Here is a 26,333-nt window from a genome sequence, read left to right as displayed (position 1 = left end):
AAGAGAATGACTAATAAAATGTCAATCTTGTTTGTCTTGCAGGTTATTTCTGACACTGGATCCCTTGAAACAAACTCAAGCAATTCCTGCCATTGAAGGCAGGAAATCCCTGACAATCAGCTCAAGCAGCCATGTCTATCTAGAAATACTTAGCTGATTTTGGAATCTCAAATAATCCCATCCTCTGATGAATTTAAATCTTTCTCTTATCCTTGATTTGGAGGGTCTATTGATTTTAATAAAACATATTACCCAGCAATTGTTCATATGCAAGTATACATCACTCCATTGCATTGTAGTGATATATCTTTGTATAAACTCAGCTTGGCATGAATTGAGGGGCACAAAAATTCATATATAATAACTGGCTGTTAGTATTAAAATGATCAATGTATCCTTGTTTAGAAGTAGCTGAATATAATTCCAAATACCTGTCTCTTCTCTTCCCTCCTAATATTATTTTTATTTAATTACTCTTTCTTGGTTATTTTTAAATAATTGGTGCAGTTCTTACACTTGTTCAGATAGATAAATTAACACAGCTCTGAAAGCAACACACTTAATACCTTTCAATTCACGATGATTTACTTCTATTATTGGGCACAGTTCTGCCCAAATTTTGGATTTTATGTCCATCTCAGACACAGTAAACTGTGGTTTCATTTATCATGGTTCATTGTATTATTCACCGTTGGATGCATTTGTACAACGGCAATACACAAATCAGAATGATTAGATGTGCACAAAACATTACATTTCAAAGAAATAGAGTTTAGCTGAGCATGTTGCAGAATCCTGCTTATACATGTGTGACCAGCTTTTATGTGATTGTAATGGAATTTGTCTGTTCTTGCCTTTACTAAAGTCTCATTAAACATGGGATTACTCAGTGTCACCATGAATAAGATAGCAACTTCACCTGCTCACTGATTTTTTTCCCCATTCCAGAATTAGGTACAATTCTTTGAAATGAAGCTCTACTGACCTCACAGTGCTTATGACTGCCTGGATATCTGTCCAGTATCTGCCGTGTGTGTGTGTGTGTGTGTGTGTGTGTGTGTGTGTGTGTGTGAGAGAGAGAGAGAGAGAGAGAGAGAGAGAGAGAGAGAGAGAGAGAGAGAGAGAGAGAGAGAGAGAGAGAGAGAGTGTCTGCCTGTCAAATAAACCCAAATACTTGCATTTGTTTTATAGCTACACCATACACTATTGGCCTTGTCCGGGGTTCAAAGCTTGAAGCCAACATCTGCTATTATAGCTCAACTGAGGGTCAATCCTTAAGTCATGATGAGAATTTTGGGGTTTTTTCCCCCAGTTCTTGCCGACCGTTTTCATGTAACCTGGCCCTTACCTAGAGCTCAAACATAGCCATTCCCTAATCTTTTCCTATTCACGCTTCTCCCGAAATTTCCCATTTATAGACAGAACCAATAGAAAGCTATAGAAATCAGGGGAGAAACACATTCACGTTCCCCAAGCTTCCTTGTTTCCAGAAGTAGGAAGTGGGACCAAAACAGTTTTCTCCTTTGTGGGGGGGGGGGAGGGATCTTGTGTTTCTACATATTTCCCCTTCCTGTGAAAAAGGGCGCACTCACAAAGCCCATCCACCCAGAGGCTTGCATCCTCTTTCCCTCCACCCCGAAGATGAACTAGAATTGCTGTTGTTATTAAATGGCTGCATTTATAATCAACCCAGAGGAAACAGTAAATCTTGGGTGACCTTTGTCTATTTTGGACAAATCCTGCTTTTCCCAGGCCACCAAATAAAATAAATGAATCAATAAGCAAAAAGGCTTGTGACTCTGTTAGCATTTAGCATTTTCTTAGCCAGGTTATTCCTTCAAGATAGAGGGAAGGCAGGAGAGATTACATTTCAAGCCATTTGAAAAAGCATCTTTTCCCATCAGAAATTGCGATTAATATATGTTGTTTAAGATCCGTTAATCCCCGGGCTTTTGAAAAATTGCTGGGGTGGGGGAGCCTAGAGGGATTCTCCCAAGGAAAATCTAGGCCCGGTTTGGATGCTCCGCTCAGTTCTGCCAAAGGTCCGCTTTAAAGAGACGGCAACACTTCACTCAGGACTGACACTCCACGGAATTGCGCAGCCGGGATTTAAGGAGCACGTGTTGGGCATCCCTTCCTTTAACAGATTTTTTAATGAGCGTCCAGAGGGTTGGACCCAACAAATAATAAAGGATCCAACAACTAATCAAGAAATAATCCTATTTAAGAAGGGACACCCAAGGAGATTTAGCTGTGTGGACAGACAGCTCGGTTTACTGATTTCAGCAGCTCGCTTCTAAACAGAGTTTAAACCTTAATTCGGTGTGTGTTTAAAGTAGCTCTCAGCTTTGCAGCCTTTTCTGTATACATTTATGTACTGGAAAGCAATGGGGAGGCAACGGTAATCCTCCAGTTTACTTCAAAGAAAGTGGCTTCAGAGTCACACTTGGGAGACCCTGGTTCATAAGCAAACCTCCATGAGATGACATTCTTCAAATAAAATACGGGGGAGATGCCCTAATTTAGGCACCAAATATCTTGCACCCTAATTGTGACCTAATAATATTGGAACCCCTATGCATGTTGCCAAGTGGTGGACGGGACGGACGGATGGACCCTCGCTCGACCCAAGGGGGTTTACCTCTTACTTTTGCTCATGTAATTGTTGATTTTGTTTCTTCTGTGGGCTTTCCCCGAACTGAGAACTTGAAGGCATTTCAGTTCTGGGGTATGCAAAGCAAGAGAGAAGTTACATGGCCTATGCTTTCCCTGAGCAGGCCTCCATCAGGCCTGGCGTCCCTCCGGCCCAATTTAAACACGGCGCAGCGGTTCTTAGCCCCCGTTGCTGCAATGGAGAGGGCTGCAAAGACGGCTCGTCTTCTGCTCGCATGCAAAGATCGATTCCGCGGCCGCCTCTGTGCCCGCATCCCTCCCGCGCGGGGATCTTTGCCCTTCACACGTCCGAACCTGCTACGGATGGAGGGAAACGCCTCCCAAGTAAGCTTTGGAGCTCTTTGGCTCCCACCAAATTTCCCTCCTGGCTTTCTTGGTTCCGAGACACATCTTATCAGGGTTGCTCAGTGGATCGGGGTGGGCTCTCTTCCCAGACAAGGCCCGGGAAAAGCTGAGCACTGGGAGAGAATAAGCTGTAAACGCTAAGCTCTAAGAGGAGTGACCGCTATCTGCAGACCTGATGGTCTGCAGACAGCGGGGCAAGAGGAAGGGGGAGAGGCAGGGGTGGGTTCTAATTTTTTTTACTACCGGTTCTGTGGGCGTGGCTTGGAGGTCATGTGACTGGGTGGGCATGGCTAGCTGGTCATGTGAGCGGGTGGCCATGGCTATGTGTATAAGGACTACTCAGAGGGCTGAAAAAAGTCATTTCTGACAGGTCCTCGCACTTTTGACTCGTCCTCACACTTATGACCATCTTCACATTTATGCCCGTGCAGCATTCTTAACAACCATGTCACTCATTTCACAACTGCTTCTCTTCACCATGATGACAAGATAGGGCAAAAAACTTAAAATGTGAGGACAGTTGTAAGTTCGAGGACTGGTCAAAAGTGCGAGGACCAGTCAAAAATAACTTTTTCAGCCCTCTGAGTAGTCAATATGCACAAAAGGACTACCCAGAGGGCTGAAAAAAGTGATTTCTGACAGGTCCTCGCACTTTTGACCAGTCTTCGCACTTATGACTGGTCATCATTTATGCCCATTGTAGCATTCTTAACAACCGTGTCACTCATTTCACAACTGCTTCTCTTCACCATGGTGACAAGATAGGGCAAAAAACGTAAAATGTGAGGACAGTCGTAAGTTTGAGGACTGGTCAAAAGTGCGAGGACCAGTCAAAAATAACTTTTTCAGCCCTCTTAGTAGTCCATATGCACAAAAGGACTACCCAGAGGGCTGAAAAAAGTGATTTCATCACCGCTACCCGCTCGGCCGAACCGGGCCGAACTGGGCTGAACCGGGAGGAACCCACCACTGGGAAAATGAAGGAAAGCTTTGCAGAGGCGACCGTGGAGGTGGCTCACCCTGACTCTGGGCTCCGTGAGGTTGGTCCACACTGCAATCTCCTCCCTCATGCTCATGTCCGGGTAGCGGTTCCTCTGGAAAGTGGCCTCCAGTTCCTGCAGTTGCTGGCTGGTAAAATGAGTCCTTTGGCGCCTCTGCTTCTTCTTCTTCGCCGGGTCATCCGCGCTCCCCTCCTCGCTTTTCTGCGCGCCGCTTGGCTCCTTTTCTAGAAAGAAAGAAAGAGGGCCGAGGAGATTGAGACCACAATAAGGATATAATAATACTAATACTAATAATACTAATACTAATAATAACAATAACAATAATAATGTACTTGGTTGATACTTAGGACGCTGGCAGCAACCTGTATCAACCATTAGCACCAATCAATGGTATTTGTGACGCATTTTTGAATGTTCAGTTGACTGAGTTTCATGTTTAATTAATAAAGTAAACAATAATAATAAACCATAAACCATAATAAAACAATAACAACAATAATAATAAGGATCAGTTGGGGTGTGATTAATAGTATTATTGCAAAGAAAATAAAAGGATTTCCGCCAGGCCTTTTAACCCAAGGCAGTGCGAGTAACCGTCCCCCTGCAAACAAGCTGGCTAATACGAAAGTCTAACCTGAATCTCCGTAAATTATACACCATTTTCACAGCAGCGAAAAGGTTTGGATTGGAACCAGCTCCTCTGTTTCAAAAAGTTGGAGAATTGAAGGGATTGCCTCTACAGAAACAAGGGCTAGAGATGACCTGTGCTGTTCTGCATAGAAGATGCAGAAAGCTAGAAAATAAGCTATGAAATACAGGGGGAAAAACACTTTTTAAAAATCTTGCTTTTACGTGCAATAGAAAAATTCTAATGAAAATGAAAAGTTTCATTTACAAATCAGAATCTTTGTTCTCCCAAAAAGTAAGAAATTTACTGCTCATTTTGATTGTTTTGGGGCATTTTTCTATTATGCTGAGGATTTAAACTTACAAAGGATACAATATACACTTCTCCCAGGGATGATATAACTACATTGAGAACAACTTTATTTTCTTATTAAACTGAAGGAGTGGGAAGAAAGGACAGGAGCAGCTCTATACCTTGGGAATTCGGAATTTCTACTTTCAGGGTGAGCTTTCAAGGATCTCTCTTTATATTTAATTAAAATGACATAACATTAAGAAAACATGTTTGTTTAAACTATTGAGATAAGGATATTTTGCAAATTTGGATTTATCTCCGTTCAAAAATACAAAAAATACAAAAAATAAAAAATGCATTTGTACACGAAGTTCTCCAGAAAGCATAAAATGTATTTGTTCAGTAATGGCTGAAGTTTGTACAAGTTTGAAGTGGCATGTCAATTGGCATGATCATTCCTTCAGTCTAATCATTCAGGCAAATGGGAGAGGGAAGAAATCAGGACTTACTCAAGCCCCAAGTTTTATAGGCTTCAGTGCAAGAAATGTGAGGACGCTCCTATTTTTAAAATGCATGGCAGTTTCCAGATACAAACAATTCACATTAGTTTCCAGCATATACCCACAGGTTAAATTGACTGAAGGTTTCTCCCACTATGCTTTGGAAGGGATGAGATATAGTTAAGAATATGGATGCAATTTATTATTTATGGAAGTGAATGTTTAGAGAACAAAGGGTATTCTTCTGAGATATTCTTCTGGCAATCAGTTTGATATAGCAATGCTAAGGCATGAGACTGGAAACCAGGAAATTGTGAGTTCTAGTTTTGTCTTGGGCACGAAACCAGCTGGGTGACCTTGGGTCAGTTAATCCCTCTCAGTCCTAGGAAGGAGGCCATGGAAAACCACTTTCCAAATCTTGCCAAGAAACTGCAGGGACCTGCCCAGCCAGTGATCAGGAGTCAACACAAAAAGGATAATTCTACCATCTAAGGTCTAGATCCATGCCTACTGAAGAAAGTGTAGCTGAATTCAGGGGAACCCACCACTTTTGAAAAGACTTAATATTCAATTGAACACCTCAGCAATTCAGCTAAATGTCTCTTAATGCTAATACTTTTATAACTAAATTATATTCAAACTGGCCAGTTTGTAGGCTATAAATTCTAAAAAGTATAATGAGATCTGGAAATGCTCCCCGAGTTGATTAAGGCAAAGTCTTCTCTGTCCAAGAATTTATAATTAAATTGCTTGTGCAACAGTCACTGAAGTAGTTCAGGCTGCCGTGTGGTGGAGAGACTGAAGCAACAGTCATTTATCTTCGTAGGATTCTAGATATGCAATCAATTTCTAAATTGATATTATGCAAGTATTTCAAAAGAGTATTGGACAGTTGCTGATGTGTGTTATGTGTGTACAATTGCAGTTTGAATATATTGTAATTAAAACTAAATAGAAGATTCTGTGGAAGGATCTGCAGTTGTCCTGGCTAATAATCCACATTGTTTGCTTTCTTTAATAGCCTGCTTAAAATAAAATGCATGACACAGATTAAAGTGTGTAGTAAAGGAATTGTGGGTCTCCGCAATGTATTTCTGGAAAGTGAGAGGGATTTTAGAGAGTATTATCTTTTACTTCCTTCCTCTACAGACATTTAAGAAAGTCACCTTATTATCATATGCATCTACAATATGTATATGCTTAAACAGACCCACACCCGCCCACATTAATATTTATACATCCTTTTTATATTGAAAAGTCAAACTGCAGACACGATCCATCCAAAAATAAGCCCTTTATGTTCCCCTGATTTCAGCGGATTACAAAAGTGCTTTGCCCTTCTTATTGAAAAGAGCAAGGAGCTCAATGGCTTAATTTCAGCAAGATCAGATGCCACATAAAAATGCAGAAATTATTTATGCCTCTTGAAAGAAAGAAAAGTGGACAAGGAGCACGTGCAGGCACCGGCAAGATTAAATTCACATTTGATCCTTGTATAACCAGCTGCTGCTTGGGAAAAAAACAAAACACCCCATTCCATAAAGATATTAGGCAACTCTATGGCATGAATCGACTTGGGAGGCTATTCCATACACTGAAAACCTAAATACACGCGCTACAATCTCTCCTCCTTTTGAAGGCCTAGATTTGATATTCTTCCCGGAGGACTCTGATCAGAGAGATGTGTCAGTGCCCAGCTGGCAGCCCCCAAAGGACAAATAGTTAAGGAGAAGCGCAGCTTTCTTTCAATGCAGCTCAGAGAGGAGGGCAGGGAAGCAGTTCACAAAGCCTACAAGGCCTTGGTGCTGCCTAAGGAAACTGTAGGTCCTCTTCAAAGCTTCTCCTCCTTATTCACCAGGGCCTCACCTAGGCCCTGGTACAACCCTCGCCTTTTTCCTAGCAAGGCCATGGAAAAGAGGGCTCAGCTTGGGACCAGTTTGGTGGCCTTGGCTTTTCTTAAGGCTGGACCTCGGAGAAAGTGTGGGAGAGACTGAGGGCAAGGCCCCCAAGCAACCTTACGTCCCCATCAGTCCTCAAAGGGAGGGGGGGAGCATGGTGAACTTTAACCCTTCTCCACCAGTGGAGTCTACCCCCACATCCCTGCTCCTCCAAAAAGCTGCCTTCTCCCTCGGGCTTTGATACAGCTCCAGAACTATCACTTCCCGCCAGCTTGCTGGCCTTTGCACTGTTTTCCACGGGCAAGAAGTGAAAACTAAGCTCTGGTGGGCCTAAGCAAGGAAGGTGTTGCTTGCTCGAACCCTCTTCTCCATTAGGAACTAGAGCTTGGCACAGCCATAAGGACCTCAACTTACACAACCACAAGGACCCTCAGCTGTGGTGCTCCTGCCATTTGCAAACCACTCCCGGAACAGCTGCTTAAAAAAAAATAAAAATGGGGACATGACTTGGCGAGAAGGCGCTGTGTTTTCTCTGGGCCGCTTCTACCAGCATTCCCTCATTTATCTGAGGGCATGTTAAGAAGCCTAAAATTTATTTCAGAAGAAATCTAGAGGCAAAGGTGTTGTTTTCCACAGGAACTAGACTTGCCCTATTGTTCAAATTCCTGCTTAATCTGACCCCTTCTATTAAATATTACTGGTGGTTCCCTGTTTTATTTTTCCTACTTGGCATTACTGGAACGCATTGTATATCTTGGAACCAGGTCTCTTCACTCTTTCCTCTCTTGCTTGGGGAAATTGTTTCTCCAACTGATGCAACCCAATGCGTAAACATTACCAGGGGCTGGTCCCAAGGTAGCACAAGCCCAAATTCAGCAATAAATAGTGGGATTGACTTGAAGGGTTGCATCTTAAATTTACTTCAGTTTGGGTGAACTCGGCTTTATTTATTCAGATATGCCATTAATTTCCCGCAAGATCAAGCTGTCGCATTAAAATGCAGAAATTATCTGGAGTTTGAGAATTAGATTCCACTCTTGTGCCTGCTAATTTGAAAGTTAAATTCTTTCCCAAAGAAATATCTACTAATTTCCCCAACAGCTCTCTAGACTCGAGTTGTCTTCACTAAAGCAGGAATGTCAAAAGGCACAGCGCGTTCTTAGGTATTTTAGGTTGCCGTCCACAACATAATTGCTGGGAAAGGAGAAGTGCGAAGGATTCACTCTGAAGTTTCAGTCTGTCATCGAGGCGTTGTTCTTACTCATTTTTAGGAGTGAACTTTCCCAAGATTTGAGCCGCGGAGCACTCGGGGTAATTTTCTCAAGCAAGGAGCGCGGCTGGGCACTTGCATTTGGCGGCGGCGCGGGGGGGGGGGGGGAGCATTTTGCAACCCCCTCCCTTGCCCTGAAATCGAAGAGAACCACTTCTTCGGAGCAAAAGGCTTTTTCGTGTATTTAGGGAAGAGTTGCCAACGTAGCGTTACTTTGGGGTTGGCAATTGACGCTCGTTCACCTGCAAATAGGGCTGACGGAGGGAAGCTGCAGCCGGTGTCCTTTTACACAACCTTCTCCTAAAATATGCCACTCCTCTACAAAGACATCCCGGATTAAAAGCAACGCCGGGCGGAATAAGATGTCTGCTCATTCCCTCGCCAAGGCCTTGAAACTTTCCTTCCTTCCTTTCTCCTCCACCTTTTTTTTTTTCCTTCCCTGCCTGAGTTTTGATGGGGCCCCTCCCGAGAGATCCTTTTACACGTCTACGCTATCCAGACTGGAAAATAAACCCAAACAAGACTTGCCGTGAGTTCGAAAACCCGGAGCCCGAACGGAAGGGCTCTTAAAAGAAACTCAAGGAGCTGCGTATTTTGGGGGGGGGGGGGGGAAAGAAAGAATAAAAAGTGCCAGTTAGCCTGGGAAACTTGAGCGCAAACTCCGCCACAACCGAGAGGGCGCGATGAATCTCACCACCCCTTCCTCGTTCCCATGCTGAAACCAAGGGATTCTGGGCCGCCCCTAACGTGCTCTTGTTTTGAATGCGGCTCCTCTCGCCTGATCGCGCCCTCCACTGTAGGGATGGAGGAGGGCGCTGGGGGGGGGTATCTTTTCTGCTTACTTCCTATAAAACCGCGGCACCCCACCGCCCCAAACTGCGGGTTTACCTGGGACTTCGGTGTCCGAAGATTCGCTGGCCGAGTTCTCGATCGGTTCTCTGCCTTCGGAAGATCTCTGCAAATGGAAGCTGGAAGCCATGTCGTGGGACGGCTGCGGGGTTCTCAAGCTGTCGGGAAGCCTTTCCAAATTCATCCCACCTTTAAAGGAATCCATAAGCAAGAAGGAGGCTGAGTCGTAGCCTGCGCGCCTGCCCTTTTGAAGTCTGCGCGCTCTCGGCTTGCAACGTCTTACGTTCATACAAAACTACGAGAGAGAGGAGAACTGCCAAGCTAGAGAGAATGACAGCGAGCGGCTGCCCAGGACGGTTCCACCGAAAGTCCACTTTACTTATAGCTACATATATATATATTTAAAAAAATTACTTTTAAATCCACTAAGATTCGGCTTGGCTGACTGGAGGACAGGCACCGCCGAGCTTCCGAGCGGTCCGACTTCCCGGGGAAAGAAGCAACGGCGCCCCCCTTGTAGGTAGCGCGCGGGAGGGGAGGGGGGGGGCGAGGAAACCAGGCGAGTCGCTTGGGGTGGCCGAGATTCAAGTGACCTGCCCTGGAACGAACGCCTGAAAGTTGAAGCAAGACTCCGCCCCTTCTTTCTTCCTTTCCTGCCTCCCTCCTTCCCTCCTCCCTCCTCCCTCCTCCCTCCCCGCCCCCACCCGCCTAGGAAAGTTCAAAACCTCCCCGTCCTCCCGGCTACTAGATCTCGTCCACCGAGCTCTCTCTTTCCTTCGCCTAATGGAGCCTCCTGCGAGCTCTCGGTCCCTGCCAGCGAGAGCTTCCGAGGGTGGGCTTCGCGCATTGGTTAAAGAGACCGCGCCCGCTCCGCGTCGGCTTCTCCTTCCCTTGCAGCTCGCTTTTTTTTTCTCCTCTCTCTCTCTCTCTCTCTCTCTCGCGCGCGCTAAAAAGCTGAGTTTCAGGAACGGGGCTCTTCTCCCCAAAGCCAATTTGATTCTCCTTCTCTTTTTACTTCTCTCTCTCTCCCCTCCCCCCATTCCCCACTTTCCAGACGGTGTGGTTCATTCCAAGGTCCGCTTCAGGCAAAGGGGACTTCTGTCATTGAAATCACCAGAACGGGGGGAGTTAGGGACTGGGGGTGGGGGGGAAAGGAGGAGATCGCTTACTCGAGAAGGGTTTCTATGGAAATCCGTCTTACTGGAGCGATCATTCAACTCGCTTATTCCTCCCGGCGAATTTTAACCAGAAAGGCAATTTGTTTCCATCTACGTCCGATATAGAAAAGCTTCCCCAGCGGTTGCTGTGGAAGTCTCCAGGGCTCAGGGTCGATGTCACTTCTGGGACTGATGGGGCTTAATTGCGGTGAATATGTGCAAGGTCGGCCTTCTATTCCACTGTTCAGCTACGTGACTCATGCAGAGTGCAATCCTAAATGCGTTTACTAAAAGACCACAGGACATGTTTCCGAAGAAGCAAGCAAAAATCCAACTCTTTCAGTGATTGCACGTGTACCTGTACTCAGATTTCGAATAAGTCAGCCAAGTCCTTCCACATTTACTCAGAAGGATTTTTCGTTCCGGTCAATAGGCTTACTTCGGGGAGCCTTTTAGTAAATTTAATTGCGACCGATTTTTGAGTTAGACGTGCAATTTATAAACTACGTCAGAGCTTAGAAGCAAACTGCCAGGAAGTAAGCGGGGTATATTCTGTTTGAAAAGTTACGAGGATTTGTGTGAGTGTGCGTGTGTGTGAAACTAATAATGCATTATGAATACTTCTCCCAATTTTAGGAGGGGAAAAAGCAGTTTAAACATTGAAACAGCCCAGAATGGATCTCCCCTTTGCCTTCTGCTTATTTTCTGGTGGCCCGCAAATGTTGGCTCAGGGATATTTTTTTCCCGTAGTTCTGAGTTTGGGGAGAGGAAATATAATATAGTACGATAGATTGAGAAGAATTAATTTTCATGGATCCCTGCCTGGTGTTTTTGGACGGGGAAATTGAGACGTCAGGTCTCAGCGCTTTAACCACATCCCTCGGCTTTTCCGAGTCCAACTGGAATATTTTTTTTCCAAATCAAGGTGGAACTGCGTCTACTATTTTGTTTGTTTTTTTAAAAAAACCAGGAGTTTTTAGGTGTCATTATAAACAATTAAGTAAGGTGCCTCCTCCGTTAATATTATTGACGGTCTTAGTAAAGAGCCCCAGATCTTCTTTTTAAATCTCCTCCGGGTCATGGAAGTCCCTGTGCTTAAATGAGATTTTTCAATTCTATAAATCTGGCGACGAGGCGACAAATCCGTCGAAGTAAATGGGATTTGCCGGGTTCATAAACACCGCTCCTAAAAACGTACCAAGTCCTATCTCTGGATCCCCGCGGAATTTCTACTCAAACCGCCTAGCTTCTATTTTGGGCTGCTTTCGCGATTCACTTGCCATCCCCGCCTGCCTTCAACGGGAGCTTCGCCACAAACTTTTGGGATAATTAGGTAGCGCCGTGCCAACGCGAAAGCTGCCGGACCCCCTCGGCCACAAAGCGCTCGGCCGCAGGACCGACAACTTCAGGACTCTGAGGACTCTGGAGCCGTTCCCTCCGCTGTCCTGGCTGTAGTTCAACACAGATCCTCTTCTCGGCTTTGGTTTTCGCACTACTGGTGGGGCGGCCGGACTGCGGGTGTGGACTCCAGCCCAAAGTCTCCGGCCTGACCCCACTCTAAGCAAGCCTCAACTTGTTCGCGGGGGCGAGGGGCGGCTCATCCCTCGAGTTCTGGCCACTGCGTGCTGGCTTCGCGTTGACACATTTATTCCACAAGAAGCTATGCCATACATTATGACTCATCAACCACAATGGCAAGATTCACTGAAGCATCTCTAAATAATAATAAGGAAGTGCGTGTCATGTCATGGCACAGCAAGTTCTGTGAAGGTAGCTTTTGGGTTGAATTCATATTAAGCGAGATGAACGTAGCTCCTATGGATATCGGTGGATCTTAAATTGCAGAACAGCCCTTCAGCAATTTCCATTGTACTACTAATTTCTTATGATGTGTTGTCCAGCACCAAATACGTTACCGGTAATTGGCAGTAAAGGCCAAACGACCCCCGCTTGCTGGAAACTTTCTCTTAACGGGCTTATTGGGGAGGGAATGGACACACGAGCATTTCTGTTCTGGGGGTCTTTTTCTTTTCCAAGGCTGGAGCTCTTGGCTGCAACTCTCCAGGGAGCGATGGCTCTGAAGAACTCGAGTTCCAAGGCTGCCAGGCAGCGGCAAACCTCAGGGTGCTTTTTCCTCCGAGTTTTAAAAGCTGCGAATTACAAGCCCGGTTCTGCAGGTGCAAAACAGACTAAAAGATCCCCCGAAGGTCAGGAGATCTCTATCTGCCTCCTTCTGGACCTGGAACGGTGTCATGTTCAGACCGCATTTCTGGGGTGGAGAAATACTACGGAGGGAGTTTTACACGGTGGGAGGGAAAGGTGAGGGCCCTTTTCTCGAGAAGCCAACTTCCGTTCATCCCATTCTTTTGAGTCCGCTCTCTTGGAGCTTCTGCAGCATTCCCTCCTCCCACTCCGCGCGAGGGCTCAGGATGGAGGGCGGCAGGGTTGATTTTTCTCGCGCCCACCGCAAAACTTTTTGGAGAGCGCAGTTTAGAGCCGATCCACAGCCTAAGAAGAACCGCGGAATGAGTTCTTCTCTCTGCCGCCCAGCCATCCAGGCTCCTACATTGCCAACTTCGGGACCTTTCTTTACTCTGCCGGAATCCAGCAGCACCGCAGCAACCGCTCTGGTTGAGATTCCCACTGTAACTCCTAAACCAGGAGCCTTTGTAGGCTCCTTCCACGCTCCCCTTTCCCACGAGGAGAAATCCGAGGAAATCTGTTGCCAGGACCACTCGGGTATCAAGTGTCAAAGGGGTTCCACAGTTGTCCCCAGAGTTCGCCTCGGAAACTGGATTCCCATCCAACCGATCAAGTGAAGGAATTAACCACCACCCCCATTTCTTCTGACAGTCATTCCTGCATATTAAGGCCCAGCAATTCAAATCCAGACTTTCTGAGCGAGCAAAGAAGCCCCTTTAAACTGTAAATAAATACAGCCTTAAGTCGAATTCGGCTCAGAACTCCCCATAACAGTGCTGCAGCGAAGGGCAAAGAGCATTAATCCGGGGCGAGGAGGGGGGAAACCTGAAGCCCTTCAGATGCTGGTCAACCACCACTTCCAGCAGTGCCACCTGCCAAGGCAATGGGGACCGTGGGGCACAAAATCTCTACTTTACCCTCTTTGCCCTTTTAATAAAGCACCAGGCAGATCTTGCTCTATCAGCAGATATTATTCCTGGCAGCTTCTGTTCTCTGTCTGTCTGTCTGTCTGTCTGTCTGTCTGTCTGTCTGTCTGTCTCTCCCCTTCCTTCCCTCTCTCTCCTCCACTCACACACCTCCATCCCATGTTCAGAGGCTCCAAAAGGTGACCTCTGAACTGTAACGCTGCCTAATATTTGTCTATACTGAGCTCAGAGACAAGAAAAACCACTGGGGAGGAGGAGGAGAAGAAATGACTCCTCTGACTGAAGTGCTCAAATAATCAAGAAACCAACCCACCCAACATCAGTTTCGGTTAAACAAACTCCCAAAGTCCAGTTATTTCACCCTGGTCGTATTAGACCTCTTCTATTAACCTCCCCCCTCCCCAAGCGAATAAGTGGAAAATATGTCAAATAAAGACTGAGGGTTGGTACAGCGTTAGCACAACGTCATCACAATTTTCATGAAAAACCTCAACTTTACTGTGGCTGCTTTCAATACAACCAATGAAGCTGGATTAGGGTTAGATTCTTCTTTAGGGTTTTTTTTTTTTTAAGTTTTGTACAGTTTCCCCCAAAATAAGACATCCCCTGATAATAAGTCCAATTGAACTTTTGGGCGCATGCACTAAAATAAGCCCCCCCTGAAAATAAGCCCTCCCCCAAAATATTTAAATGCATGCGCAGCCAGTCCTCGCCATTTCCTCTGGTTAGGGTTAGGGAGACAGAGCTGGAAATCAGGTAAGACTGCAAGAGGAGCCCCGTCTTGCTCCATGTGCCCCCAAATAATAAGACCTCCTTAAAAATAAGGCCATGTTTTAGGGTTCAAAAAAATATAAGACAGGGTCTTATTTTCGGGGAAACGCGTTATGTGTTATTTTAGGAAGTGGCTTACTATATTGAGGAAACCCAGGAAATGGATTAATTCAGGAACCTAGTTAGGGTTCTAGCCTACACTGACTACATTGTGTGCCAACAGCCAGGGCTGGCCTTTGGGTATGTCGAGGCTCCTTTCAATAAATGGAGCAGAGCCTCTCCAACATACCTTGCTGTAGCTGCCTTGTTACATCAGAAGTACCTGGAATAAGAACCCTTTGCTTTTAAAGAGGAAGGTAGGGAAAGGGTAAATCTGGTACCTAACTCTATTACAAACTAAGCCTGTGGTGCTCTAACTGCTACAGTGAATAACTTTTCTGGAATGCCATTTGGGAATGCGGCAGAAGACACTAAAGGCTTTTTGGATTTTAGAAACCAGGAAAGCAGCAAGCTGGAAAAAAAAAAAAAAAAAGCCCAGCGTAAGGTTTTGCAGCACAACTACAAACTTGCTCAATATTCTCCTAAGGTTCAGACAGACTTCCTCTCCTCTTCCTCTCCTCAAGGGATGCTGCTGTTTTCATGAACGGCTTGTATCTTTGCCAGCAGGCCAAATGTCCGGAGGCCTTTAGAAAACAAATGTTTTCCAGCTTGTCTTGGCCGATGCCTTCCAGGCGGGTAAACACAGGATCAAGCCACAGTCATATATATCTCCTTTTCTTGGAGAGAGTCCCGTTGCAATGAATGGGGCCTCTCTTGGGAAGAGACATCCTTGGGATTCATCTGTGCCAAGTTGAAGTTCTATCATTTGCTTTGGTATCAGGCTGAATGGCAAAGTAACAAAAATGCCCCTAAGCAGGTTCAGTGTGCCCTTTCTTTGCCAGCTTTAACCAGCAGGGAAAACAAATTGGTACATCCTGTTATTGTTGAAGCTACTTCCCAGGAGCTGCTATCCGGGAGAGACAAATTTCCTATCTCTTACAGCTCTTGCTCCCTTGCCCTCCTCTCTCACGTTGGAAAGAAGGAACTTTAATTCTTATTTTTCACTTGTCATGTTTTCCATTCAGAACAGAAAATAAAGCATGGCCTTTCCAGGAAACACAACACTGCGAACCTCAGGGCTACCTGGGAGAATCAAGCTGTACCTGTCTTCTGCTCCTTTCTCTCAACTCCAGGCTGCAAAATTGGCCTGGCTCACCTGTTTGTTTGGGGAGAAGCAGATCTCAGGGCCAAGCGGCAGCCTAGGCTGTGGATGAAGGTGGAAGGAAAGGTGGAGCCAGGGAGAAAGTGAGCCAAGGAGAAGGCAACAGGGAGTGTTGGGGAGAAAGGCCCTGATAGGAAGGAAACAGCCTTGAGAAGGTTCCAGTTCAGGGATCAAAAGAGCCAGGTGGAAAGATTTAGTCCATCTAAAGCCAGGGTGGCATAGTAAGACCTAGCAACCACAAATCCCTTATGTTACTTTGCCACTCAGATCTGGCTGCCAGGTAAGAAACAGTCCATCTGGATGTACATGAGAGCAGGGTTGAGCAGTCAGTCAAACCCAGTTCTGGTTTTGCTTTTTCAAAGAGCTTTGGTAACTCTCAGTACTAAACTTCATCCAAGCACAGAATCAAAGGGGAGGATCAGGCACTATATCTTACAACACAGGGGTGGATTTGGCTACAGTACACTCTTCAATCAGGGCTCCTCTAATGGTTTTCAGTTATGCTTATTGCAGGTGATGGATATTGTAGGTCAATGTATCTGCAGGGCAACAGATTAAGCAACAGTTATGATTGGAGGAGTGGTCATTCAGACCTGATTTGAAATAGATGTTTCTTGTGACCACTGTGAAACTGACTTTGAAGTTCAGTCTTGGAGACAAGAATCATTATTATCAGAGCGTCAATGAAAAAGACAGGGAAGCAATTTTTTTTTTTTTTGGTGAAACAACACATTATGTTAGTGTCATGTATCAATTCAGGCATTTTTGCAATCAAAATAAGCCCAAAGAGGTTTATTTTACAGCAAATGGCACGGAGCTCATAGAGCTTTACTTTACAATACTTGTAATTCAAGTCTGCAGCCTGGATGTACGGGTTGTTTTGTTTTGTTTTGGGTTTTGCTTTGTTTTGTTTTTGAAGAGGAAAGATTGTTTTAGTGAAATAAAACAAAGGACCTAACTATTGAAGATTTCCTCAGTTACTAGTGCAGTTGCAAGACCGCCTGGAGTTATTTTGGTGGGGAGAAAATCAATATTACTTGCAAGACCAAGATATCTGGACCAGTGCAGAAGAAGGAGGAAACGACTCTCTCAGCAATTATTCCCAAGTAATGGTAGTTACTATAGTGATAGCAATAGCACTTAGACTTATATACTGCTTCATAGTGTTTTACAGTCTTCTCTAAGTGATTTACAGAATCAGCATATCTCCCCTCCACCCCCAGACAATCTGGGTCCTAATTTTACCAACCTCAGAAGGATGGAAGGCTGAGTCAACCTTGAGCCAATGAGACTTGAACTGCTGAATTGCTGGCAGTCGGCAGTTAGCATAATTAGTCTGCAATACTGCATTCTAACCACTACGCCACCGCGGTTCCTATGTAATATATTTCTTATATTACAAGAAGAACATCACGAAGTTGGAAGTTGGAGGAACTCTCTGTCACTTTGGATAATGAGGAAAAAAACACACAAAGTTGTTGAGTGTTATGAAAAAGTTACACTTGATCTGAAGTAAGTACTACTGCAGATTTGGCTTCCTCAACGTAACTAAACATTTCCCTCTGGTGTCTCTGCCATCCAGCATGACAAAAAGTTCAGGTGAACTCCAAAGCTTTATGTATATTCATTCTTTAGCATTTCCAGATCTTGGGTGGCACAATTGGAAAAGCTAGAATAGACCAGTTTCCCCTGACTTTATATCTAGCACAACATGGTAGGCTTCAACTTTCATGTTCCCTCAGCCAGCATGGCCAATGGTGGGATTAAGTCCAACCTCCTTGAGCTCTTAGGTAAGGGAAGGTTGGAGCTGAAATACTGAGTGTGATCAGTTATTGACGTGACTCAATATAAACTAATTTAGTATGTTTACATATTTACTATAACTTTAACTTCTTCTACTACCTGATCAAAAAGCTGTCTTCAATTTTTGACAATCATGAAAAGATTGTGGGAGAAAAAAAAAGAGTAGTTATCCTTTGTAGTTATATTTTCACACTGTCAAGATAAAGGAATCTCATTCTCACGAAAATCGATTCTGATTCTTTAAACCTAATGGCTGACCATTTTAGGAGAACTGGAGGGATGCAACATTTGGGGTATTATGCTCTACAAGAATCCACGAATTACCCAATGACTGGTGGATCAAGTTAGAATGAAGATCAAAGGAAGTGTGGGAGAAGAGATATGCATCTCCTTCATTATTCATGTTTACTTTAGTGGCTTCCTTCTCTGAGAGGCTACCAATCTGTCTGATTTTGTGTAAAGAGGATCTCAGGATTAATACTGGAAGATAGACCAAATATGATCTGTTCAGTATAACACTTAATAGGGATTCTCTAGATTTCATGATAAGGCTATCTGATCAAGGAAGCACAAACTTGCCAAAGCTAATTATTAAAATTAGGATCAATGAGAATTAACAGTAACTTAAATCCCAATAATCCTCTATGTGAAATTAGAAGACAATTGACACTAAAGTCTCAAAGCCTAAGTAAAGAATGTACAGAGTAGGGCTGTATAGGTGGGGCTGAGATGAAATTGCATAAAAGTGCCACTAGCTTTATTATTATGCTCTCATTACTGTAAGATGGACGAGACTTTGCTGAGGTGGGAAAGAGATTTGTACTTGTTCCCCCTTTATTGACTTTTCTTGCACATCCATTTCCCCACCATAATATGATGCTGGGTCAAGTGAGATGGAATGCATGAAACTTGAAATCTTGCTAGCCAGTTCCATTCAGTGCTTACACTACCAAATGGTTCAGACAACTGTGCCCCAAATGGGTTCTGAGTTGGTACCTAGCTTCTGTTTCTACTCCTCATGCCTTCTCAATGGATCCATCAGTTATCCTCTTTTTCAAGGACAGAGGTGGTATTGAATCAGGCGCTCAGGTTTTGCTTGACGGTACTTTTTACTGGGATATTTATAAGGCTTCTTTTTAGTTCATTTCCTAGATGGACAGAAACAATTCTATGTGCAGCTTCTTTTGGTGCCTGAAGATCGCCCCAAGTAACTCTTGCTACTGCTAAGTTTGCTACTTGCTGCTGCTAAGTTTGTAATTGTAGCCTGTTATATCTGTGTTTTGTTAATTGCAAAGTAGCTCAAGCGTGAACGCTACACTTCTTACTATGTGCATTATATTTTGGTTTTTTTGTTGCTGTTTGGGTAGTATACTGCTACTACGGTACTACTGTGTACTGTCCAGGGTTCCCTCTCCCTCCTTTTCCAATTGTCCAGAATTATGCAGTATTTTCTATTACTAGCCCACATGCATGTGTGCGTGTGCACACACACACACATGTACATAGACAGATAGATCCATGACTTTCAGTTCAGTCTCCCAATGAAGCCTCAGGTTTGTGGCTTGGAGAAATGTTCCAAGTTAAACAACAAGACCTCCGCAGTTAGTAGCAATTTTCACTGAGTACACCCTGCAGAAGCAGACTTCAATTGTCAACACAATCAATATCCTTTCTCCCCTTCCAAGTTCGTCTCTTACCTGTGGCATTAACAGGTCACAGTCATGTTTTAATGTGGCATATCCTCATGACATTGCTTTTGTCTCATCCCCAATCTACAGCACTTGGCAACTTAAATTTGTCTTTAGTTCTTCCTGTTTTGAAGTAGCATTTCCCCTCTTCTCCCAATACTATTTCTGCTATGAACATTCTGGCTTGGCTTCAGAAGTGACACTTTAAGCAATGCAATGCCTGACCAGTGCTGTTCAAAACATTTGTTAGGTTTTACGTGAGCTCATAGAGATATGGATTTAATGCTTTGGGAAGAGATGGACTGCACTTTAAACCCAGTTGGGCTCTTTATTTTCCCTACACCCCTCAACCTCATTTCCTCCTGAAGATGCTTGGCCTATGAATGTGTCCTTGAGAGGCAAGCCACCTCACTTCTTACATTTCTGTGTACCTGCAGTTCCATGGATCTGCTGGAAGAAAAGAACTCTGTATGTTATCTTTACATTTAATATCTGCACCATCTCTCCATTTTGGATATTGGACCACTCTGATGAAGTTATAGAGTTTAGAACAATGCATTTTATATAAAGAACTGCAAGGACTAGTCAACACAGTTACCAAGAGTCAACTCTGACTTATTGGCACAAAAATCACTCACTCACTCACTCACTCACTCACTCACTCACTCACTCACTCACTCACGGAAATATCCCAATCATTTAGAGAGAAGGTTGGACCAGCTGGCTTGCAAATAGCTGTTGCTTGTTCAAAGTAAGTGGCTTTGCATAATTGGGGATGGCACCCCCGTGTACGGTTACTCACTATGATTGTGCACTGAGTGTAGATTTCTTAAACTCTTTCCTCAATATGCCCCGTAGTGCTTGCTTAAAGTCGGATTACAGTTGCCAGAATCCCCAGCCAAAATATTGCTTTAGAATTTAGTGCCATATTGGGAAAAGGTTGATTGAAAGGAACTAGACAGATTATTTTAATTCTAAATCGACGCTAGTAAAACACTTATTATTTCGTCTTACGAAGAACGCCGAGCCTGGAGACGCCTTTTACCAGAAAAGAACAAAGATCGCAGGTTGGCTTAACTACTTCATCTTCCCTTCCCGTACACTTTATAGTATGAGGAACGTGGATGATTAAAGGATGCCTGCTTGAACCCCAAATTCATGGATCCCCCCCTCCTTAGTAACCCTGCCCAGAGAGACCCGAGCGTTCCTGTGATGGGTCATTTAACCGGGAGCGTGACATCACCCGTTAACCTCCGCCTCCGCCGGTTCCCCTTGGGGCTCCACATCCTGGAGGGCCAGCAATAAAACGACCGTCGTTTAACCCATAGGAAAGCTCGAGTAGGGTTTTGCCTGACCGGACACCTTCCCCTTGGAAGGGAAGATTCATACGACCGCGGGCCTGGTGGCTCAGCAGACTAAGCATTGTATTAACACCAGCTGTCTGCAATTATTGTAAGTTCGAATTTCACCAGGCTCAAGGTTGACTCAGCCTTCCATCCTTTCAAAGGTAGGTGAAATGAGGACCCAGATTGTGGGGGCAATAAACTGACTTTGTATAAAATATACAAAAGTATGAAGGCTATTGCTTAACGCATTGTAAGCCGCCCTGAGTCTCCGGAGAAGGGCGGCATATAAATCAAATAAAAAAAAAAGATTGCCCGCCTGCTTTTGCTCTCTGAGGGCTGTTCAGAGCCCTCGTTCAAAGGCAGGTATAGTGTGCTAGGGGGCGGGGCCAGAAGAGAGAAAACTGGGAGAAGGCCTGCCATGGTCCTTGGGACGCTTCTTAGAAAGGGCGCGGGGTGCTGGTGGCTGGAAGCCGCCGGGAGGAGCGCGAGTTGATGGTGCTGGGCCTGGGAAAGGTGGATTAAATGGACTACTAGGAGGATGTGGGGGAAGGGAGAGGAAAAGAGACGTCTGCAAGACTGCATTTGGTTTAAGGTCAATATGTCTCTTTGTCATTTTTTCCAACCATGTGTGTATCTTAGTCCAAAATCTCCTTGCTTCTAAGCATGTCCACCACATATGGTAATAAGATCCTGGGGTCTTAAACCAGAGATATTTTTTACTAGGGATCTTACCAGAGACATTTAACAAAGAATTACAATACTTAATTGTGAATATATTAACAGCTGCTAGAATTGTATTTGCAAAAAACTGGAAAGGAGAGAAGATGATTACTGATGAAGAAATTATTAAGAAAATGTTGGATTGTGCCGAAATGAGTAGATTGACATTTGAAATAAGAGAACAGGAAGATAAACAATATTATTTGATATGGGAGCTATTTTATCAATGGATAGATAATAAAGTATGGAGATGAAATATTATATATGAAATGAAACTTGGATAAAAAGTTTAAGCACTTGTTTTTTTGTTAGAGCTAAGAATATCTGTCATATAATGAGAGTTTGAAAATTTTGAGAGCACGAAATGATTTTCACCGATCGAAACACTGTCTGTAACTGTTTGGAAGGTTGATGTTTTTATGTTGTTTCTGTTTAAAAAATAAAAACATTTTTGCAAAAAACAACAACAACAACAACACTGCATTTGGTATAAGAATCAAAGATAACTTTGCTGGTCTTAAGACAAATTCCACAATTCCCCCAGGATAAACATCAGGACCGCGTCCGATTTCCAGATCTTCTTAAGGAAGGTTGTATTTTGGAAGCCGTTCAAGCTTTTATTGTAGGCGCACAAAGCCGGGAGATATTTCTACCCCGCTCCTCCGTTCTGTCCAGTCCCGTCCACTCCCAATCCAATCTTGGCTTCCCACTGCATTAAACAAAGAAAAGATCCTAGCGCCGCATAAGTTTGTTCATTTCTGCTCAAAAGTCACCTGATCGAATTTAGCGAGTTAAGCGAACATGTATAAATTATGTTGTAGACTAAAAGACATAGGACAAAATGTTTTTTTTTTTTTTTTGGGAGGAGGGGGAGATTAGGTGATTGGAGATCGCGGGATTACTTTCAGGTCAACAGCCGCCGTGTTCGATCACCCGGAAATGTGTATTGGGGGACATAACTTTTCTGCCTTTCAGGGAACTCACTGAGAACCGAGGAGATCCAGCATTAATATCATACTAACAGTAGACACGGAGCCAGCAATCCTCATCCCCCTTCTCTTTCATTCTCATCACCAATAGCACCATCATAAATAATTGTAATCTGATTTGATAAGTGTAAACGTCAAACATCACCAAGGGAGTCTTCTTGCTCGAGTTAATGACTACATCCTTTCAGTATCTACTTTTTGTATGGTTCAAATTGTCATGAACGGATTAATCAGCATTCAGCCCCCTTTAACCGCTTCGTGGGTCAGATCCATACAAAGGTTAATGCAATTCCATACTTTTTCATGAAAGCTGGGGTTAGTTTGCATTTAAGGTATACCCATGTAATCCCGACAGAAAAATCCCCATTATTCTGACTTGTTTTTAACTATTTACTTCCCACTTGACCCAAATGATTAATATGCATTTCTGTAGACCTCGTGTTTTAAAATTGAGATTTTATGAGACTGATACCACTTGTATTGCCTGAAGTGAAATTGGTCTGTAGACAATTTCAAAAATGTTATGCAAGAACACAATTTTATAAAACAATTTATAAAACAAATTTTATATTCTTCTGATCCTATACTTATGCTTACTGGAAATATATTCTACAGAAGGCTGCCATATATATTCACTCAGTGTAATTAGTTACATTTGCATGCAATTATTTATGAGTAAAGGTCATAGAAATTTCCTTAACTAATGTTCATAACATTATTTATTTTATTTTATTTTATTTTTGAATTTGTATACCGCCCTTCTCCCTGAGGACTCAGGGCGGTGAACAGCCAAATAAAAACATCAAATACAAATATTAAAACACAGTTAAAAATATATATATAGATTTGGCCCCATTAATTAAAACGATAAACAAAACAAAACAATTAAAAAACCCTTAAAAAGAAATTAAGCCAGCCCGGCTTGTTGAAAAAAGAAAGTTTTAAGGGCACGGCGGAAGGCACTGAGGTCATGGATTCTCCTTATCTCAGGGGGCAACTGATTCCAGAGGGTGGGTGCCCCCACAGAGAAGGCCCTCCCCCTGGGGGTCACCAGCCTGCATTGTTTGGCTGATGGCACCCCGAGGAGGCCCTCTCTCTGGGAGCGCACTGGTCGGTGGGAGGTCGTCGGTGGCAGTAGGCGGTCTCGAAGATAGCTAGATATATTATGATATATCTATGTCATTTCTCAAATAATATGATACAGTATAAATATTCTATAATCTATAAAATAAGGGTAATTTACAAAGATCCAATAGTGGATCCTTTATAGATGGCAGCTCAAACTGAAATCTGAGTTTAAAGTAAATTAACTAACTTAATTATTACATTCAATTAAACCCTAACGGATGCTTAAAATCGACAGAACATTTGCATTAATTGATTACTAGTGAACAGAGGAAAAACCACAAACTTTTAAATGTAAATGCATGAGTTGGGCAATTTTGAACTTTGGAAAAGGAAACCTTGCCATTAAAAATAACAACAACTAAACCAGTCTGTACCTGGTAAAAGTTTTACTGAACTTCTACCACGTACCATTAGCAATCGATCAGATTTTCTCCCCCCTCCCTTCAGGAAGCGAGGTTAAAATATGGCAAGCCAATCTGAAATGTCTACTATTCCATGGGAACAAAAATGGGCCTGGATGAGCACTCAAACAGAGTGATCCAGATAAAAACCATCTGTTCCCCACAAATACAGAAGAGATGAATGTGCGGTTGCAAATCTAACTTTATCTAGTATCAGTCAGTTAGAAAAAAAAGGAAAAAAGAACAACTCTGATGCAATGTGTCTATCTATCTTTCACACATGCATACCAGTTGTGGGAGTCTGGGAGCAAATGGCTTAAAAACAGCAGGGTTGTTGCCAATACGTTTTATCCTTGCGTTTTATCTGTAGCTGCATCTTTATAAGAAGATGACCATCCTACGCAACTCATTTCCCTGGTAGGGCACCACTAGACTCCCTGCCTGGGCTGATTTTGTACAGCTTTATTAATGTTACAGAAGCTCGTATTTCATCGATAAATTATAGACAATTGTTCATTTGTTAATGATGCCACTTCCTAACAAATGCCGAAGACAAGCCTGTTTATAATGAACTGCTAATTAAAAAAAAACAAAACAAAAAGGTGGTGGACTCTCTTCTGAGATGGTTGCTTCTTTATTGCTTCATATGTTATGCTCTTTTTAAAGGAATTTAGTAAGCCATTCTATGTTTTTTTCCCCAATGTTCACATGGTGGCTTGGTCTCTAGAAGATAAAGTCTTAAGCCGATGGGATAGAGCAGGGCTCTCCAACCTTGGCGACTTTAAGCCTGGCCGACTTTAACTCTTCAGCTTTGCTGGCTGGGGAATTCTGGGAGTTGAAATCTGCCAGGCTTAAAGTTGCCAAGGTTGGAGACCCCTGGATAGAGGAGGCTCCATTGCAAGGGCCAGTAGGCCAGTCACCGAAGGAATGCTGTCATGCAGATATACCAGTACCCAAGTTGATAACGAAATTGATCTGGCTTGGAGGGAACTTACAGGTTTTATTCCACCCAAGTGAAAGAGTCTAAAAATAAATAAATGCCCTCAACTGCAACTTTGCCAAGTGCTATTTTGTGCTGGAGGAACACAGCTGCCCTGGAGACCAGCTGAACGGAAATGGTCTTCTCCTTCTTCCATTTGGATAATGGTTTTTCCCAACCTGGTGTCCTTGAGATGTGGAAGCCTGCAATTCCCTCCTATATCCCAGCCAGCATAATCACTTATTGGCGGGACTATGGGAGTTGTAATCCAAGATAACTGAAAGGCGCCAGTTTAAAGAAGGTTGGCCTAGAGAGTAAAGGGCATCCAAGAAGCTACGAGAAAGGGCTTTGACTTCTTATCATGGAAGGAAGGTTTGCTCCCCCCTTCTATGTCAGGCTCCTGAGCTGGACTCCATTGTGTGCCTTTTGCCAACACAAAGTGACACCGGGATTTCTATGGGAAATATGTAACTATTTTATCAGAGGACAATGAATCCCTGTGCGGTCATAGAATGACGATGTGCCCATCAGCCTCTTGCAGACAAGAAGGAAAGAACAATGGCTATTTTCTATCTTGTGGAGAAAAGATAAGTTCTATCTAAAAATCCGCAATGGGACAAGTCATTGGCTTAATGAATGCACAATACTTTCTTCAAGGGTGCAGCTAAGAAGGTGGAGGCTGGGGAGAGAAGGAAAATGCAGTAAAAGGGAAAAATACCCAAGAACTGACAAAACCTACATGCAAAAGCTCTTCACCCTTCAGAGATTTTCTGAAACTTTAATTTAGCTTCTCCCAAAATGATATCTGCTGGGAATATAACATCATAGCCTTGCTTGCTGGGAAAATGTTTGCGGTAGTTCCAAACAGCTGGAGCACACCATGTTGTAGAAGATGTCTGTTGGTTGTTCAATGTTGTCAATAGAAGCCGCCTTCCACAACATTCCGCCAGCAAAACAAATGAGCAAGTCTGTAATTAAAATGGGCCCTGCACCAACTATCTTCTTACTACCAAGGTCTTAGCAGTGGAAATTCAAGAAAAAGAAGAGAGAAAATCTTCTGACCATGGCCTTATATTCAAAATTAATAGGCCTTACCCTCCCCAAATTTAATGGCCTTTACATTAAATTGGCATTCTTTCTGAATGTTCTTAGATAGTAGCTCCAGTTGTAATTGAGATCTATTTTTCCACAGTAAAAGACCTCCAAACATGGCTTTTGATATCAGAGTAAAATATTTTACAAGGTCTTGAACAAAAAAACATCAGATTTTACACCTACATGTAAAAGTTGGGACTGATCTACTGCCACATTCCTTTTCTTTAGTGGGAGAGGTTGATATGTATCCTAGGATGGATAGACAAATGTCTATTCAGACATAGGTCCTCTTGAATGCAAGAGGAGGGGGGGGTCTGCTTCCTTGTAAGTTTGTTTAGGATTGTGTTGCACTTCTTTCATTAGCAATGGATTTATTGAGGTCATTCCTAATGTCTTTCCCCCTAGATTT

At 43.5% G+C, this 26,333-nt stretch overlaps 1 protein-coding gene across 2 annotated transcripts in view; it reads right to left on the bottom strand.

The window, feature by feature from the left end:
• The window catches only part of PITX1 (paired like homeodomain 1), a 41,286-nt gene that overhangs the window by 6,519 nt on the left and 8,434 nt on the right, over nt 1-26,333 (bottom strand). The window contains exons 1-3 of one of the 2 annotated variants that reach the window (XM_070933903.1): nt 9,464-9,663; nt 7,261-7,270; nt 4,038-4,235 (exon numbers count right to left, since the gene is read on the bottom strand). In XM_070933903.1, coding sequence (XP_070790004.1) covers nt 4,038-4,235; nt 7,261-7,270; nt 9,464-9,663 — 408 coding nt within the window. Of the gene's footprint in view, nt 1-4,037; nt 4,244-7,260; nt 7,271-9,463; nt 9,664-26,333 lie in introns of those variants that run through there. The other variant, XM_070933902.1, reaches the window with a different exon arrangement.

This window comes from Pituophis catenifer, unplaced genomic scaffold, assembly GCF_029215685.1.
Source record: "Pituophis catenifer annectens isolate HBS135680 unplaced genomic scaffold, rPitCat1.0.hap2 SCAF_2, whole genome shotgun sequence".
Taxonomy (NCBI): Eukaryota; Metazoa; Chordata; class Lepidosauria; order Squamata; family Colubridae; genus Pituophis; species Pituophis catenifer.
Note: the sequence above shows the minus strand (reverse complement) of the source record. Positions and strands in the feature narration are given on the sequence as shown.